At 43.3% G+C, this 15,376-nt stretch overlaps 1 protein-coding gene across 1 annotated transcript in view; it reads left to right on the top strand.

Moving 5' to 3' along the window:
- Window positions 1–15,117, top strand: part of KDR (kinase insert domain receptor (a type III receptor tyrosine kinase)) — a gene marked incomplete at its 5' end in the record, with an annotated part of 31,175 nt that extends 16,058 nt beyond the window's left edge. The window contains 13 exons of the mRNA XM_009875522.1: window positions 1,389–1,502; window positions 2,732–2,820; window positions 4,472–4,628; window positions 6,073–6,173; window positions 7,537–7,659; window positions 7,826–7,937; window positions 8,311–8,410; window positions 8,527–8,632; window positions 10,486–10,627; window positions 11,190–11,199; window positions 13,787–13,883; window positions 13,968–14,056; window positions 14,898–15,117. Of these exons, the coding sequence (XP_009873824.1) occupies window positions 1,389–1,502; window positions 2,732–2,820; window positions 4,472–4,628; window positions 6,073–6,173; window positions 7,537–7,659; window positions 7,826–7,937; window positions 8,311–8,410; window positions 8,527–8,632; window positions 10,486–10,627; window positions 11,190–11,199; window positions 13,787–13,883; window positions 13,968–14,056; window positions 14,898–15,117 (1,460 nt within the window). The remainder of the gene's footprint in view (window positions 1–1,388; window positions 1,503–2,731; window positions 2,821–4,471; window positions 4,629–6,072; window positions 6,174–7,536; window positions 7,660–7,825; window positions 7,938–8,310; window positions 8,411–8,526; window positions 8,633–10,485; window positions 10,628–11,189; window positions 11,200–13,786; window positions 13,884–13,967; window positions 14,057–14,897) is intronic.
- Between the last annotated feature and the right edge of the window lie 259 nt (window positions 15,118–15,376).

Genomic DNA, 15,376 nt, shown 5'->3' with positions numbered 1-15,376 from the left:
TCCACAAAAACATTAGGAAAAGCTTTTACCCTGTGAGGGTGACAGAGCCCTGGCACAGGCTGCCCCGGGAGGGTGTGGAGTCTCCTTCTCTGGAGACATTCAAAACCCACCTGGATGCATTCCTCTGTGACCTACTGTAGGTGATCCTGCTCTGGTGGGGGGTTGGACTAGATAACTTTCGAGGTCCCTTCCAACCCATAACGTTCTGTGATTCTGTGATTCACCTCAAATACACAGTATTCCTATACTGTCTGTAACTAGTAAATAGAAAAAATCCAGAATGCTTCTACCAGTGGCGTATGCGAGTTTTAAGCTAATGGGTGGTGTCATGAAGCGATGCTTAGGGAAGGTACGTGCTTCTTCCTCATCAATAACTAGAGCAATGTGACTGTGGTTTCTTTGCCATTACTTCCTAGATCTACTTAGTTTCGGACTATAAACTTGCTCCTGTAAACAATTTGCACTTTTGCCTTCTGCAGCCTGGTAAGGAGCTTTAGGCAAGTCTCAGACAATGGCTTAGGCATGCTCCAAAATAAGTCATAGTTTTGAACGCCTTTCTCCTCACTTTAAATCAAATTACGATGCTCCGCATTTAACACAGCAAAGTTGAACGCTACAGTTCCCAGACACGTTCTTCCTGAAGAGGTGGGGCAGCAAAATGGGGCTGCCAGCAGCCAGGGGCTGTATCCCACCCTGTGGTGTACTGGAGGAGACTGGGAAAGGTGGGGGATTTCTGAAAGTACAGTATGAGTGGTCACAAGTGCAGGCAAGAACTGCTGCAGACTCATTACAATGGGATGAGCATGCAGTAACAACAATAAAAATTGTAAAGCCCTGTCCCTCCAGTTTCCCAGTGCTCAGGCAGCCTGCAGAGAGCTGCCTCCTCTGCCGCCGCTTTCCCCACTGCTTCAGCTCTTTCCTCTTCCCCTTCTGTCCTTGTGGGATGAGGACACCAGCCATGTCCCCAGGGTTTTGGTGAGGCTGCAGGATCAGGCGTGTTTGGCCTTGACCCTATCTCTCCCTTAGTGAGGTTGCTAGCAACGGCTGTGGGACGATGTTTCTAGCTCCACTTGGCTGGAAGGGTCAGGCAGCAGAATACAAACTGCTCAAAAGATGTGCAGGAAGAAAGATGTTTGCTAATCTGGATTGTTTGTGTCCCTGTTCTGATATACTGCCCTTGGCCAGCTTTGGAAAATGTTTAAAAGCAGCGCAAAACCCCTCATTGATGTGCCCAGCTTTCATCAGTGTCCTGCAGTGTAGCTGACCCAGGCTATCAACATGCTAAACTTCTCGCTAGATGGGCTGGAAAAATAACAGAAGGGAATGCAGAGGAGGGGAAAAACTTTCTCTCTGTGATGCTTCTGATCTGTGTTGTCTTGCCTCTGCAGAGGGTGCAACCCACAGTGAGCACCGAGCGCTTATGTCGGAGCTGAAGATCCTCATTCATATTGGCCATCATCTCAATGTTGTCAATTTGCTTGGAGCCTGCACAAAGCCAGGAGGTGAGTAACTTCTCGGTGGCTGGGAAGGTGCTAATGAAAACCCCTATGCTGCCATTTCTGCTGCACAGAAGATGGAGTTTTAAAATTAGGGGTTGGAAGAAGTAGTCTTCTTTTAAAAAAAAAAAAAATCTATCAAGAGGGAGCAGGCCCAGAGGTGGAATAAGGGCTCAGAAGCCCTGAATTCTACATCCGGCTCCATCCCTTGGCTGTTCTGTCACTTTGCTTTTCTGTACCTGAAATCCACTTTTATAGTGGACACCTCATGTGTAACAGGCTTTGGTTCTGAGTCTAGTACCAGATTTAAGAAGTTGGTCTTATTCTTGCCACCAGCCACAGCACAACTGCAAGTTGTGACTTCCCTCCCTGGCTTTGGATGGGCTGTGGGTGCCTCTGTGTGGGAGGGGAGATTGCAATTTGGAGTCTAGCTCTGGGTGGATGAACCTATTTTACTTTATAATTGGGGACAGATGTTTTATTTAACAAATAGAGCACTGCATGCTAATTTGAAAGAAATTCAGTGTAAAGAAACTCAGTAATAATTTTTCAGGGAAGCTGACTTGTTGGCTTACTGTGGGATCAGAATTTAATTTGTAAAGTTCCATGACAGAAGTGCAGTAGATGAGAGAAACATAATCCATAAATATTTCTTTCCTTGTTTATTCCAGAATAAAATAGAGATGGCTAGTATTTGGAACCTAGGATGGAAATTTATCATTGTAACATATGCTATATGAGGCTATTTGAGCATGAAATACACATTTGGAGTGTAGGTTGAGGCCTCTGTGTCTGAAACCAAGGTTCCTGTTTTAAGTTTTTAGGGCTTAGACTGCCTGCCCAAAGATGCATGGATAATCATGTGTATACTGTATTACAGATGAGTGGTTAATTGCACTGAAGTTAATTCAGATATGTATGTCGCACCCTGTACAATGTCAGTTAGCATAGGTGGTTATTGGCACTTAGGTATGAGCACACCATTATACATTTTCACATATGAAACCAGGCCTGTGATTTTTCAGAAGTATGTACTTTCTTTTCCTTCTTTATACAGCAGAAAAAGAATCACTTCCTTGCTTTGATTAGATTTTTTTTATTATTATTTCTGGTATTTTTAAAAGCCTTTGGGTAGTAGAATGCTTTTTGAAATGTATTTCTAGCCACAGATTATGCTGTGAGAGAAGGTGGGATAAAAATGGTCTTTCTAAAGAGTTGCCTTGCATGTTTTACAGGCCCACTCATGGTGATCGTGGAATATTGCAAGTTTGGAAATCTGTCAGCTTACTTACGGAGCAAAAGGAGTGAATTTGTCCCGTACAAGGTAAGGAGTCAAGGTTAACAGTACAATGTTTGATTTGGTGAGTTCTTTCCACATATGATATTTCTGTTTCTAGTGCAGACTGAAGTGGGAGTCCTTGGGGACGCTGAGTATCTAGTACTTCTCATGGGAATGAGAGATGGCAAAGACATCAGAGGTCATCTAGTCTTTCCCCTGGCCCCTGCAATGTAGCTGTTTTGTTATTGTTAACTTAAAATGTGCAAAGGAACTGGGCTTCCACTATTTCCCTTGGCAGATTGTTCTACACTTGGCCGTATCTGTCAGGAAGTTTTTTCTGATTATCAGCCTGAATTTTTTCCTTTCTTAGTTAAGCTCAAGACCACCTTAAATAACTGCACTCCCTGCTTAGTGTATATATCCATCAGATATCTGTAGATATCCTCTATCACGTGCTTTACCTTTCCACTATTCCAATGCCAATTGATGAACCAGGCCATTTCATTTTTTTTCTACTGTTAATAATTTTGCATAATTGATGTGTCTCAATGAGTTAACATTCAGTCCTTTGAAAACGGGAGCACCCACCTCTGCATCCCTGTTTGAAAGGTGGGGGAGGATGGAGGCTGGCATTTTCAAACTCATTCCTGGATGCCTGTGAAAGGTGATCTGGCTTCTGGAGAGGCTTGGGAGGATTCATCCCCTCTGAGAGTGAGATTGCTGCATGAAGAGTATGACTGTTTGTACCTGGCGCTGAGCAACATGTTCGGTACCCTACCCTTTCTCCCCAAGAGGGAGGCCCCTGGGCAGTACTCTGTCATGCTGGTCAACCCAAGTCTTCCTGCAGCTGCCATGCTCAGATCACGGCTTCTTCAAACTGCTTGTCCATTCGCCAGGGGTTTATTTTTCTTTATCCTTGGAATCATTGTTTACTATTCTATATTGGCAAAGGCAACTTGCTGCATCCTCTTTTGAAGTAAAAAGGATAAATAAACATCTGAGAAGCCTTGAAGGAACAAGCAGGGTTTCATGATGGTGCTGACCCTTGCTTACACAAGCAGTGGGGATGGGAATGACAACAGAAAAAACCCAGCCCTGCCAGGGGAGAAAAGTCACCAAACCAAAGCAGAAGAAAGTGGTAACATGGTGGAGGAAGCCTGTGGGGCTGGCATCCTCTCTAGAGGCATTTGGTGGCTTAGGAGAAGAAGGAAATAAATCAGATTTTGAGGGCTGCTGGGGTTCTGGCCAAGGTAGTTTAGCAGCAGTGGGAGGTAAAGACATAGTGGTGTGGAGAGGCTCGAGTGTATGAGGGGGAGTTCGGCAGCATCCATGTGTGCTTCACAAGTGGTGGCCACCATGCAGCTGAGAAAGCCAGTTCCTCAGCGTACATTTATTCCCCCATATGTGGAGGTGTTGCTGCAGAGGTCACCGGGATGACATGGGAACAGGCTACAGCCGTGCTGTGGAGTGGCAGAGGATGCTTGAGGTGGTAATCTCACGTGGCCATGGGTTGGGGTTTGCCAATGCTGTCACTGGCATCTCCAACCAGAGGTGGCTGGGAGCAGTGCAGGGCTGCTGGCCCTGCCTTCAGTGGTGCCTGTGGCACAGACAATGGGAAATGTCATTGCCTCTCCCCAGGAAGCTTCTGATTTTCATTCTGCCTCTGATTTCTCCCACCCTCTCCTTATGTTTCTAGACCAAAAGTGGCAGGTTTCGGCAGGGGAAGGACAACTACGTTGGTGACGTCTCTGCAGACCTGAAGCGGCGTCTGGACAGCATCACTAGCAGCCAGAGCTCAGCAAGCTCTGGCTTTGTGGAGGAGAGGTCCCTGAGTGATGTGGAAGAGGAGGATGGTAGGATATGTCTTCTCCTGGTGTTGGAACAGCTGTCACTGGTGGGGGCTGATAAGAGACATGGGGGACTGTGTGATTTCCAAAGCTCCATCAAAGCTGGGTATGGGGTATTACCTGGATGACCAAAGTTCCCTGGCTTTGGCTTATCTAGGTCAGCATCCCAAACCTCTCAGCCCAATTCCAGGTAATGTCCTGCCTGAAAAGACAATGCCTTTTGGAGATCCATCCATTTAACTTTCCTGTGTCTTAAAGGAAAATCGCAGAGCACAATCTCCAAAGGCAGTGCAGAGAGGGATGTGCTAAGATGCTAACTGAATTTCCTTCATATTTGCCCAGAAGTTAAATAATGTGAAATGCCGGTGCTTATTAGAGGAGAGGCTGATTTGCCTTCCCTCTGTGCAGGTGGTCTGTCAGGAACAGGAAACCTGAATTATCCGCTCATTCAAAGTCTCCCCTGGATATACATAACCTCTGGAGCGGTTTCGCTGATGTCTTTGCCGTGTTCTCCTTTGGCAGAGACAGCACAAAGTGCTCAGTGCCAATATATTTTAGAGACCGCTAATTTCAGCAAGTGGTGAGATCAGACTGGTCAGGAGGGAAGCCATAGCTGATCTGCCTATACCTCAACTTCTTCTAAAAATCATTTAAAGCAAAGAAAAACATCAGTGAGATAGCAGGGAGGATGATCTTGCGGTTCCAATATGATCCTAATAGGTAATATCGGGCAGGCACTTTATACATTTCCACATGGTTTCGGTCCTCTTCAGACCTCTCTGGTGTAACCACCAAATCTCTGAGCTGGGGTGTTGTAAGTAGGCCTTGAGGTGAGAGTTTTAGCCGTCAATGTTGTAGTTCTTGACAGATTTCTTCTTAAAATCAAGAGCTGAGCAAAGTCACTGAGTTGTTTATTTCAGCAGGAGCTAAATGACTAGTTACTTCTGCTGGATATTTGAGTGCATTATTTCTCCAGGTCACTAGAGGATGAGGTTAGGCTTCTTCTACTCTAAATTAGCAGGGCTTTTTGCCAAATCTGAGTCTTTCTCGCCATGGCATATTCTTCCCCCATAAGGACTAGGTGGGGCCTCTCTCCCATCAGTTTCCAAATTCATCTACTGAAACCACAGCAAGCCTTTCCTATTCTAGGAACTCATGTGCTGCATTTTTGTTGTTTTTCTTTTGGGATTGTCTTGCAAATCTTCCCACTGGTGGGAACTCTGGAAATAAGCAAGGAGGCCTGGGGTATAACCCAACGTCTCAAAGCTTATTTTACACAGGACTAGTTTTGTGTAAATTGGGTTGTGATAATCATAAAGCCAAAAAAAGACCTTCGTTTGCTCCTTCAGTTCATTGTGACATAAGGTTAAGATGGACTTTTACCTAGGAAGCGGTTATGGGTGAAATCAGTGACAAAGGGCATGTTTGACTGTCGTCTGATTCTTTGCAGCTGGTCCTGAAGACCTTTGCAAGAACCCTTTGACCATGGAAGACCTCATCTGTTATAGCTTCCAGGTGGCTAGAGGAATGGAGTTCTTGGCTTCACGCAAAGTAAGGAACTTCTCAGGAAGAGTGACATGTTATTTATTTGACTGTAGGAAATAGTGCTGTAGGAAATAGTGCTGTAGGAAATAGTGCTGTAGGTCTATGGAAGGAAATGGCATGTTCGTCTTCGGACTAGCAGTCACCCACAACATTTTCTTTTTGCCCGAAAACATAACCGAATCATTAATACTACAGAGTGAAAGAGCCCGTGCATTTATTGACACAAATGTTAGTGATCTGCATAAGGTTTATGGGTCACCGATTCATAGCAGAATGATTAAGTGGCTGGAGGAGGGGAGCTGACTTATGGGGACTATTACAGGAATTGGAGACATATCCCTGGCAACCAGAGCTAAACTGGAGTAAAGGAGTTTGCTCTGAAGAGGTTGCCTGTAACTTCGCAGTGGGGTTGGGAGGACAGTGTGAGGAGAGGTGATGCTCACTGAGGGAACTTCAGGGATGACTCCTTGGAGAGTCTCTTGCCAAAGACACCCTGGCAGTCCATAGCACCTCACCTGTGTTTTGGCCTTCTAGAAGTGCTTTTCCATGGTTTGATCCTAAATATGTATAGGACAGTTTCTGAAGGATGTCGATTCCAGCTAGAGTGAGAAGTTGCCTGCAGTTTTATAGAAACAAAAACCACTTAGAAATGGGAAAAGGGGAATACAATATTGCCCTTAAGTGCAGGCTGGATGTTCAAGAGCAGATTTCAGAGTCTTTTCTGAAAACATGCATTTGTCTACATTTCATACATCCTATTTGGTATGTTTATGTAAAAATATGTTCTTCCAGGTTCTCCAGTTCTAGTCTGTACTAGAAGCAAATGTGCAGCCATTTTCAGAACCAAGTTTTTTACTTGGAGCTATCGAGGCTTGAGTTTTGAAATCTTTGGGTTGTTGGCTAAGCTGTTATTCTGCATAGGTAAAGACATGGACTTTTCACTCTGTAGTCAAATTAGTTTGTGTTGGAATCAAATTGGCATTTTAGTGCAGTATGTTTTTCCCAGAGAGAGTGGAGTACACAGATTTGGGTGAACCTAAGTAAATCTAAAGGTAATCAGATCTGAACCTGTTTTGTGTCAGCTTCTTAGGACAATTAATTAGCTAACTTCAAAGGCCCTTTCTGCATAGTGGATAAACAGATGTATGTTTGGACTTGGAAACACAAGTCTCCCTGAGCCAAATCAGTTGTGACCATCAAAAAAGCACTTAAAATCAGTAACTGTTGATGCTAAGGGTTCTTTCTCTCAAAAGGTTTTAAGACTTATCTGGCCTTTGAGGGTAGGAGAGCACATATGTGAAAGAGATCAGCCCAGTGGACAGAGCGGTGACGACAGGCACCATACGAAGTTGTTTACTTCTCTTTGCAGTGCATCCACAGGGACCTGGCTGCTCGTAATATCCTCTTGTCGGACAATAACGTGGTCAAAATCTGTGATTTTGGCTTGGCTCGAGACATCTACAAAGACCCAGATTACGTCAGGAAAGGAGATGTAAGTTTCAGATTCGCTATTTGGGACAGAATTAATATTAATATTTGAGAGAGAATTAATATGAAGTCAGGAGTCTTTTTTTTTTTCTTTTCACTTTAAATGGGTTTGTGGAAACTCAGTGTTTTGCTAAACTGTGATACCTTTTTGTTTTCGGAAATACTTTCAGGCCAGACTACCCCTAAAGTGGATGGCACCAGAAACCATTTTTGACAGAGTATATACCATTCAAAGTGATGTATGGTCCTTTGGAATTCTACTGTGGGAAATATTTTCATTAGGTGAGTCACTTTAGTTTTACTGAGCCATCTTAAATTTTAAACAACAGTCTGAAGAACACAGTCAAAATGTTCTTGGATCTCTTTAGCATTTTTTTTTTACTTCTTTCCTGTTTGTTTTCTCTGTTAAAATAAAATACATTTCCTTAAAAATGTGGGAACATGGACTTGTAATGCTTCTTCATAGAATTTCAGTATGTGGTGATGTGCCTCATTTATTCAATCAGTTGCCATTTCCATCATAAAATAAATTGTTTGCACATCCAAATATATTGAATTACCTTATTAACTCAGGCCATAGCAAATTATTTAATTGAAAAATAAGCACAGAATTTAAGAGTCTAATGCATTTAAATTATCATTGCTCTCATTTTAGGTGCATCGCCATACCCTGGGGTGAAAATTGATGAGGAATTTTGCAGAAGACTCAAAGAAGGAACAAGAATGAGGCCACCAGACTACACAACACCAGAAATGTGAGAAACTGTTCTTTCAGCTGCGCATGTTCACCCCACAATGATGTCAGGTGCTGGAACAAGCAATAAATGCTGTTTTCTTTATGATGATATTTTAATGGGCTTTGTCCTTCCAGGTACCAGACAATGCTGGATTGCTGGCATGGAGATCCTAAGCAGAGACCGACTTTTTCAGAGCTGGTGGAGCACCTGGGAAATCTACTGCAAGCCAATGTCCGTCAGGTACATGGAATGTATTCTTTGGTTGTTAAAACCACCGGCTGAACCCCTCCTGTCCTGCCAGCCACCACAAAATCCCATAGTTGGGTCCTGTCCACAGGAGCCATCGGAGAGCCTGGGTTTCTTCCACTGCTCCTGTTACTGACCAGTGGTTGGTGCAACATGTAGAGAGGAATGACTTGGCAGGGAAAGATCACAGAAGTTTGTACTTGTAACCAAAAGCCACCATGCCTTACCAGCAAGGGATTCTGTGACACCATGGCTGTGGTTACTTAGCTGGGGAGCTGTTGGCACAGGCTCGATTCTCTGTTGTGCTGATGGTTTCTCTGCATACTGCAGAGACATTTCGGTGGGTAGCTCCTGTTGATCTTCCTGTGCCAAAAATGGGTATCTTAATATGTGTGAGGATGTGGGCTGCAATGCTTTTAATGAGTCTTCTGGAAGATGATGGTACAGATATTTCACTGCCTGTGGGCAGCTCTGTGCAGACAAGTGTGTGAAGGACTGAACTGTGTGCAGGCGTTGTGGTGAGAGAGACCTCTGCACCCAGGTGGGACACACAGGCCTCCCTTCCAGGTTTTCCAGCTTGTGACTCCTTCTTCATGTACTACAGAAGTGGACAAGGACAGGGCAATAGTGAACATGCTGAATGAAGGAGGGTGGATTTGGCCACATGCTCTCGTATTAGACAAGTTCTCCCTTTCTGACCTATTGGTACTGATGAGAATTACCTGTTCTTCCAAACTATTGTCTCCTCTGTGCATACCAAAACTCAGAAAGGATAGGATTTCTACCAGCTTGAATCTTATGTATCAAAGAATCACAGACTGGCTGAGGTTGGAAGGCACCTCTGGCCATCAGCCAGTCCAAACCCACTGCTCAAGCCAGGTTACCTTAAGCTGGTTGCCCAGAACCGTATCTAGATGATTTTTTAGTATCTCCCAGTATGGAGACTCCACAACCTCTCTGGGCAACCTGTGCCAGTGCTCAGTCACTCTCATGGAAAAAGAGTGTTTCCTTGTATATTCAGAACATACCTTGTGTATATTTGCCCATAACTTAATATGTTTGAATTGCTGATGGTTTAAGCCCTCTTGTCATGAACTGTAGTGTACCGGCACTACAAAAGGCAAACATGATTAACCATCTGATAGCTAACAGCTAATTATGCATGTGTCTTATTGTAATCTAAGCAGGATAGGTGTAAAAAAATTAGAGAAAAGATGGAATCTGCTAAAGGATTTCTTATGGGACTAGATACGCAGCACCAAGGGATCCATAATGCATTTTTTCGCTTTATACTTTAGAGCAGAAATGTAAACAAGTGGAAGAAAATCTTTTAAATTATGTCCTCGTTGTTCATGTCATATTAGATGCCAAAATGTTGATAGAAAATTTCCTTTTTTGTTATCTGCATTTCATTCTTTTTTTTCATTTACATCTTATAGTTTAGTCTTTCTGACTATATACTGGAGTCTAATTCAGTCTTCATTTCAGTTTAAGTTTATTCATTTCCTCAGGTTCATGTTCTTTGTGTCATTGGGATTCAAACATTACTAAAACTTACATTTTTGATTTCAAAGACATCAAAAAAAGTTCAGTTTATACATTATGTTACAGTATGTCATATAAAAAGCTCGATTTTTTAATCTAAAAGTTCTTGACAGTTACACTTAAATTTCTTTCTTTTAATATAATTGCTCTACAAAGTTGATATAATGTTCGTAGTTTAATAAAACAACCAAAGTAGCACTATTGGACTAATACATGCTTCACATACACGTATGTACTGTTTATGTTTGTGTATCTCTATAGCTTATTTTAATTTTTATATATTTTTTCACTGAATTCTACAGGATGGCAAAGACTACGTTGTCCTTCCTCTGTCAGTATCGCTGAATATGGAAGAGGATTCGGGTCTCTCTCTCGCAACTTCACCTGCTTCCTGTAGGGAGGAAGAGGAAGTCTGTGATCCTAAATTCCATTATGATGAATTAGGTATTTTATATGGTGGACATCCTACTGGGGCCTCTGGGCAGGTTTTGTTTGTGCTGGGGGCAGGGAAAATGAGAGGAAGAGATTTCAGCTGCCTGGTCCATATTTAACCTCCTCCATAGGGATAAGAAGGAATCTGGAGAGGTTTTGTAGGCAAAATGCTAGTACTATTTTTCTGAGGTTTTTTTTTGCTTCCCTTTCCAGATACTCCACAAGAATATTTGTTACTTAGTTTTTAAGAACTAGAATGAATGAAAGTTTTACCAATCCAATTCAGTTGTGTTCACGCTCTTTTATTAGAGCTCCCTAAAATGTTAATGGTAATAGTTCTATCAGTAATAACCTTTCTGGCACTTCCCCTCCTGAAGTGAAATATTGGTAAATAGGTCATAAATTGATAGCCAAGGGGGATGTGACCTAATGAGTGTTGTCACTGGTTTTTGTACTCTGTTTACTTCTGGTGGCCTACTGGGACATCCATGATTGACTAGTAGTTGTAGATGCTGTTGGGTTATCATGGCAGAGGTAACTTCCCCAGTAAGGATTGTGTACTAATGCACTTAAGCAGGGCTTATGTTGGACTTGAGAGGACTTCAGGTATGTGATGTAAAGGAGAAAGATATTTTCTCCTCCAATGCGTTTCACACTTCAGTTGAACTTATGGTCCTAGAGATGTTTTGTCGGTGAGGAGGTCTAAAATATAAATATTTGAAAGACAAAAAAGCATGATTTAACACTGAAAACATCACACTTATTTTCCACTTCTAATACTTCCTGTATGTCTTCTCCTGGTCTCCACTTCCTGTTACGAGCAGAAGTAAAATCTCTCTCTGTCAACCTTTTAAAGAGACTTTGAACCTCTTTTGTCTTATACAGTGGGACGAGGTTATGAAAGTACTTGTGGAAACCATGCTAGGAGAGGCAAATTGGGGAGCTTGAGATGTGCTTAGGGGCTTCATTCTTCTGTTCTGAAGAGTGTTCATTCTTTTGTGACTGAAAACAATTTTTAGGCATGGATCTTGCTATACACATAGTGGAAAAGAGTGATCTGTTCAGTAGTGTCTTTTTGAATCTTCACAAAGGTTCTAACTATGAAGAGATGCTGATAAATACAATCTCTAAATCAAAGCTGGAGGAGGAAAAGCAAGCACAGGCAAAATACAGAGAGTGTGAAAGAATATTTAGATTGCTGAGGTAAATTAAAATCATCAGGACCTCCTAAAATCTGCCATATTTGGTTTAGGAAATAGATATGTAATTTCTGAACCTTAAGAACAGTTAGGTCAGGTAGAGAAGATTTAAGGAAGTGTAAAGGCAATGCCTGTTTTTAGAAAGAACAGGAAATGAGTAACCTTTAAATCAAGTTAACTTGAATCCTAGGAATGATCCCAGAATAAACAATCATATGAATGATGGTAAATGCCTACAGGGAAATTAAGTAACTAAAAATGGCCAGCATGGATTTTTCAAGAACAAATCAACTCAAATCAATCCAAGTTTCATTTTTAGGAAGAATAATTGATTTGGTGAGTAGCAGGGAAGGTGGATTTTGATTTTCTGTAGGGCGCTTTTGGCCCTTTTTATGGGATGGTCTATTAGAAAATGCAAATACATTTCAGGGAAATACTGCCAGGATATCAGCTGAGGCCTCAGTGCCACCGGACAGGAATCAGACTGCATGTGTGGCCTCTCACTGCCTGCACACTATTTCTGGTCCTGCTTGCATGGTAGCTTGGCTTAACTACACGGGTCTCGTTCATTGCAGCCCATGTAGGCTGATTCCTGTCTGGATTGAGCAGAAGCCAGGACTCCCATACCTAGGAGGTCATTCAGATCAACAGTCTGGGGTCCCCAGTCCTCACCACGCTGGTAACCGTAGTCCTGGCCATGCAGTTCTGTTCCTGCATGGGCAATTAAATGCAAGCACACGGGGAGCTTTCAGATGGAAAAGACAAGTTATGGAATGAGCTTCTCATTAGTCAAGGTCAGGTTGTCCAGGAGAGTGAGTGAGACTAGATTGTCTTTTAGATGTTTTTGGCCCTGTCAGGGTTGGGTGGGAAGTGGATTAGATACCACTGCAGAGTAACAGGAGCAGAAGACCTGGTCCTTGCAGAGATCCTGGAAGAACTGTTTTTGTTAAGTCTAGGAAGAAAACATGGAGAGGGAATGGAGTAACAGTTTCCAGTATATGAAAGGCTGGTCGAAAGAGGATGTTAATTAATTATTCTGTGTCCCCAGCAATAGGACAGATTTTATTTGCAGCAAATGCTTAGGTTTGATATTAGAAAAACACTCTACAGTGCGACCGGGTGCCTGAGCAAGCCACATGGGGAACTTGTAAAATCCCCACCTGTTTAAATAAATGTCTGTTGGAGATAAGCAGAACTCAACATAGCTAGACCCAAGCTGGGACATGGGATAAATGATGCTCTTAATTGTCTCCAGCTTCGTGCTTCAGGTGCATGCAGGTTTCTCTTCTGTCTCCATGACTTGTTCTTCTTCATTAGCTGTCGGGAACATTAATTTGTCCTGTTTAACTGGGGCAAAATCCGTTATAGTCCATATGCACTTAGAAAGCTGAGGACAGCTCTTTTGTTTGCTGTATTGCTACCTCTGTGAAAGCCAATTTTAGTTTTTTGTCTGATATTTTTAACGGATGTCATCCTGACCAGAGGGCTTCTTTTGGAGAAGAGCCTTCAAGAGAGCTGTAGCACTCCCTGTCCTGATCCCCGTGGTTTAAGGGCGGCTGTCTGCTGAGTCTGCTGTTGTTGTCCTAGGTCCAGCCAAGGGTCTCAGAAGTGCGGTCCAAAGGAAGACTCACATGTCTGTGCTCCAGGCTCTTCTGTTTATTATACTTCTAAGCGAAGCTTGCAGGAAGTGGAGCCCTCCAGTGTAACTGAGGAACAGGGCTGTTTTCTCAAAGCCATTTCTTAGAATTTGCTCAGAGATCAAGGTTGTCAGGAGCAGAAGGTCAGGAACATGCCACTTTCTAGGCTGTCCATCCGTTTCAATAAATGGACATTTTGAGGTTTGCATAATATGTTTTGACAAGAGGATTAACATCTCTGTAGAGAGATAAAAGGATTCTGATATCATTGTGCTGTTTGCAGCCAAGCTGTGGATAGTGGACACAAAACTTTTTTTGTTTTGTTTTCTTTTCAGTCAGTATCGACAAGGCAGCAAAAGAAAAAGCCGCCCTGTGAGTGTGAAAACATTTGAAGATGTCCCATTGGTAACCACTGTAAAAGTTGTTCAGGAGGTGAGTTTTTTCCTTCTGTTGATATCTTTTTTGTTGTGGTGGTTTTATCCTTCTCCATTTAATTCATTTCTAACATCTTTGCAGGAAAATCAGACAGACAGCGGGATGGTTCTCGCATCTGAAGAGCTGAAGACATTGGAGGAGGGTGATAAACAAGTGAAAATACCCTTTAGGTAAGGCTCAGGCTGCATGTAGGATTGGATATGACCTTTGGCTTGCAGAATGTCAGGAGACAGATTGGTTCATAAAATTTTTAAAAAGACAAAATAATTTCTCAGTGTGTTTTTAAAAACACACACACAAAAACTGTTCACTGTATGCCTGATCATCCACATTTGATACCAGGAGAGGTCATGCAGCTGTTGGAAGCATCAGCCAGCACCTCAGCAAGGAATTGTATTCATCAGCTGCAAAAGCATCAACCACCCTTTGAACGAACCGAGCCGGTGCACACACAATTGAGTGTATTTGTGAGGGCTTGTCTGCAATGGCAAAGAACTCTTTTTTTTTTCTTTCTTTCTTTTTTCCTGAAGTTGACTCTCGAGTTTTCAGGATGTACCTGGGTGTATTTTCAGAGTATTGTACGGGGGTTTCATTGTGCAGCTCACAGGAAGCACAGTGGCATTTGTGGAGCTGAAACCTCACGTATGCTTTCTGAGAGCTTCTCAGGAGTTATTTTTTTCCAGGACAGCTTCAGTGCAAACAAAGGTACACTGCAGTTACAACTGCACCACAGCTGAAAAGTGTGAAGCCTCTCAAAATTTCTCTCCATTTCATCTGTGGTCACAGTCTAACTCCTTGTATCTTTTACATGTGTTAGTGAAGTTAGGGCGTATGAAAAGATATCTCCTTATAATCATGTTTAAAAAGGCCTGAAGCCAGTTTTGCTAAGTGCACCATTTGGCTTTGGTCATGGCTGTGATGGAGAGCAGCTGCTGGCAGGAATCACCCACCTACCCTCCAGACGACAGCCTCCACGTCTCTCTCAGTCCTGTTCCTGCTTCTTTTTTGCAGCACGCTGGTGCCCAGCAAGAGTAACGAGTCTGTCATGTCTGAGACCTCCAACCAGACGAGCGGCTACCAGTCTGGCTACCACTCGGATGACATGGACACCACCATCTACTCCAGTGAGGAGACCGAACTCTTGTGTGCCCGGGAGGCTTCGCCCCCGCTCTGTCATGCGCATGGCCTCGCCTACGATGGCCCCACGCCCCTCGCCTCCCCCCCGCTCTAGGGCAAAGCCAGCAGCTCCAGGTGCCCCTTCCCACTGAGATGTGCCTTCCTTGCCTGGGCTGGTGGCCTTCAGGTTTGATGTGTAGAAAGATGGCATCCGTCAGACTGAGAAAAGACATTTATTTTTTCCTGAAGAGGATGCAGGAGTGTCTGGCAGTGCAACTGCGCCGTGCCGGGCTGCCGGGCGCTTTCCTTGAGAGATGCTGGCGGCTGAGGGTGCAAAGCGCCAGCTGTGGATTATGGGCTGTGCCGACCTGATG

Source organism: Apaloderma vittatum, unplaced genomic scaffold (assembly GCF_000703405.1).
Source record: "Apaloderma vittatum isolate BGI_N311 unplaced genomic scaffold, ASM70340v1 scaffold10358, whole genome shotgun sequence".
NCBI classification, from domain to species: Eukaryota; Metazoa; Chordata; class Aves; order Trogoniformes; family Trogonidae; genus Apaloderma; species Apaloderma vittatum.
This window is presented reverse-complemented; position numbering and strand designations above follow the sequence as displayed.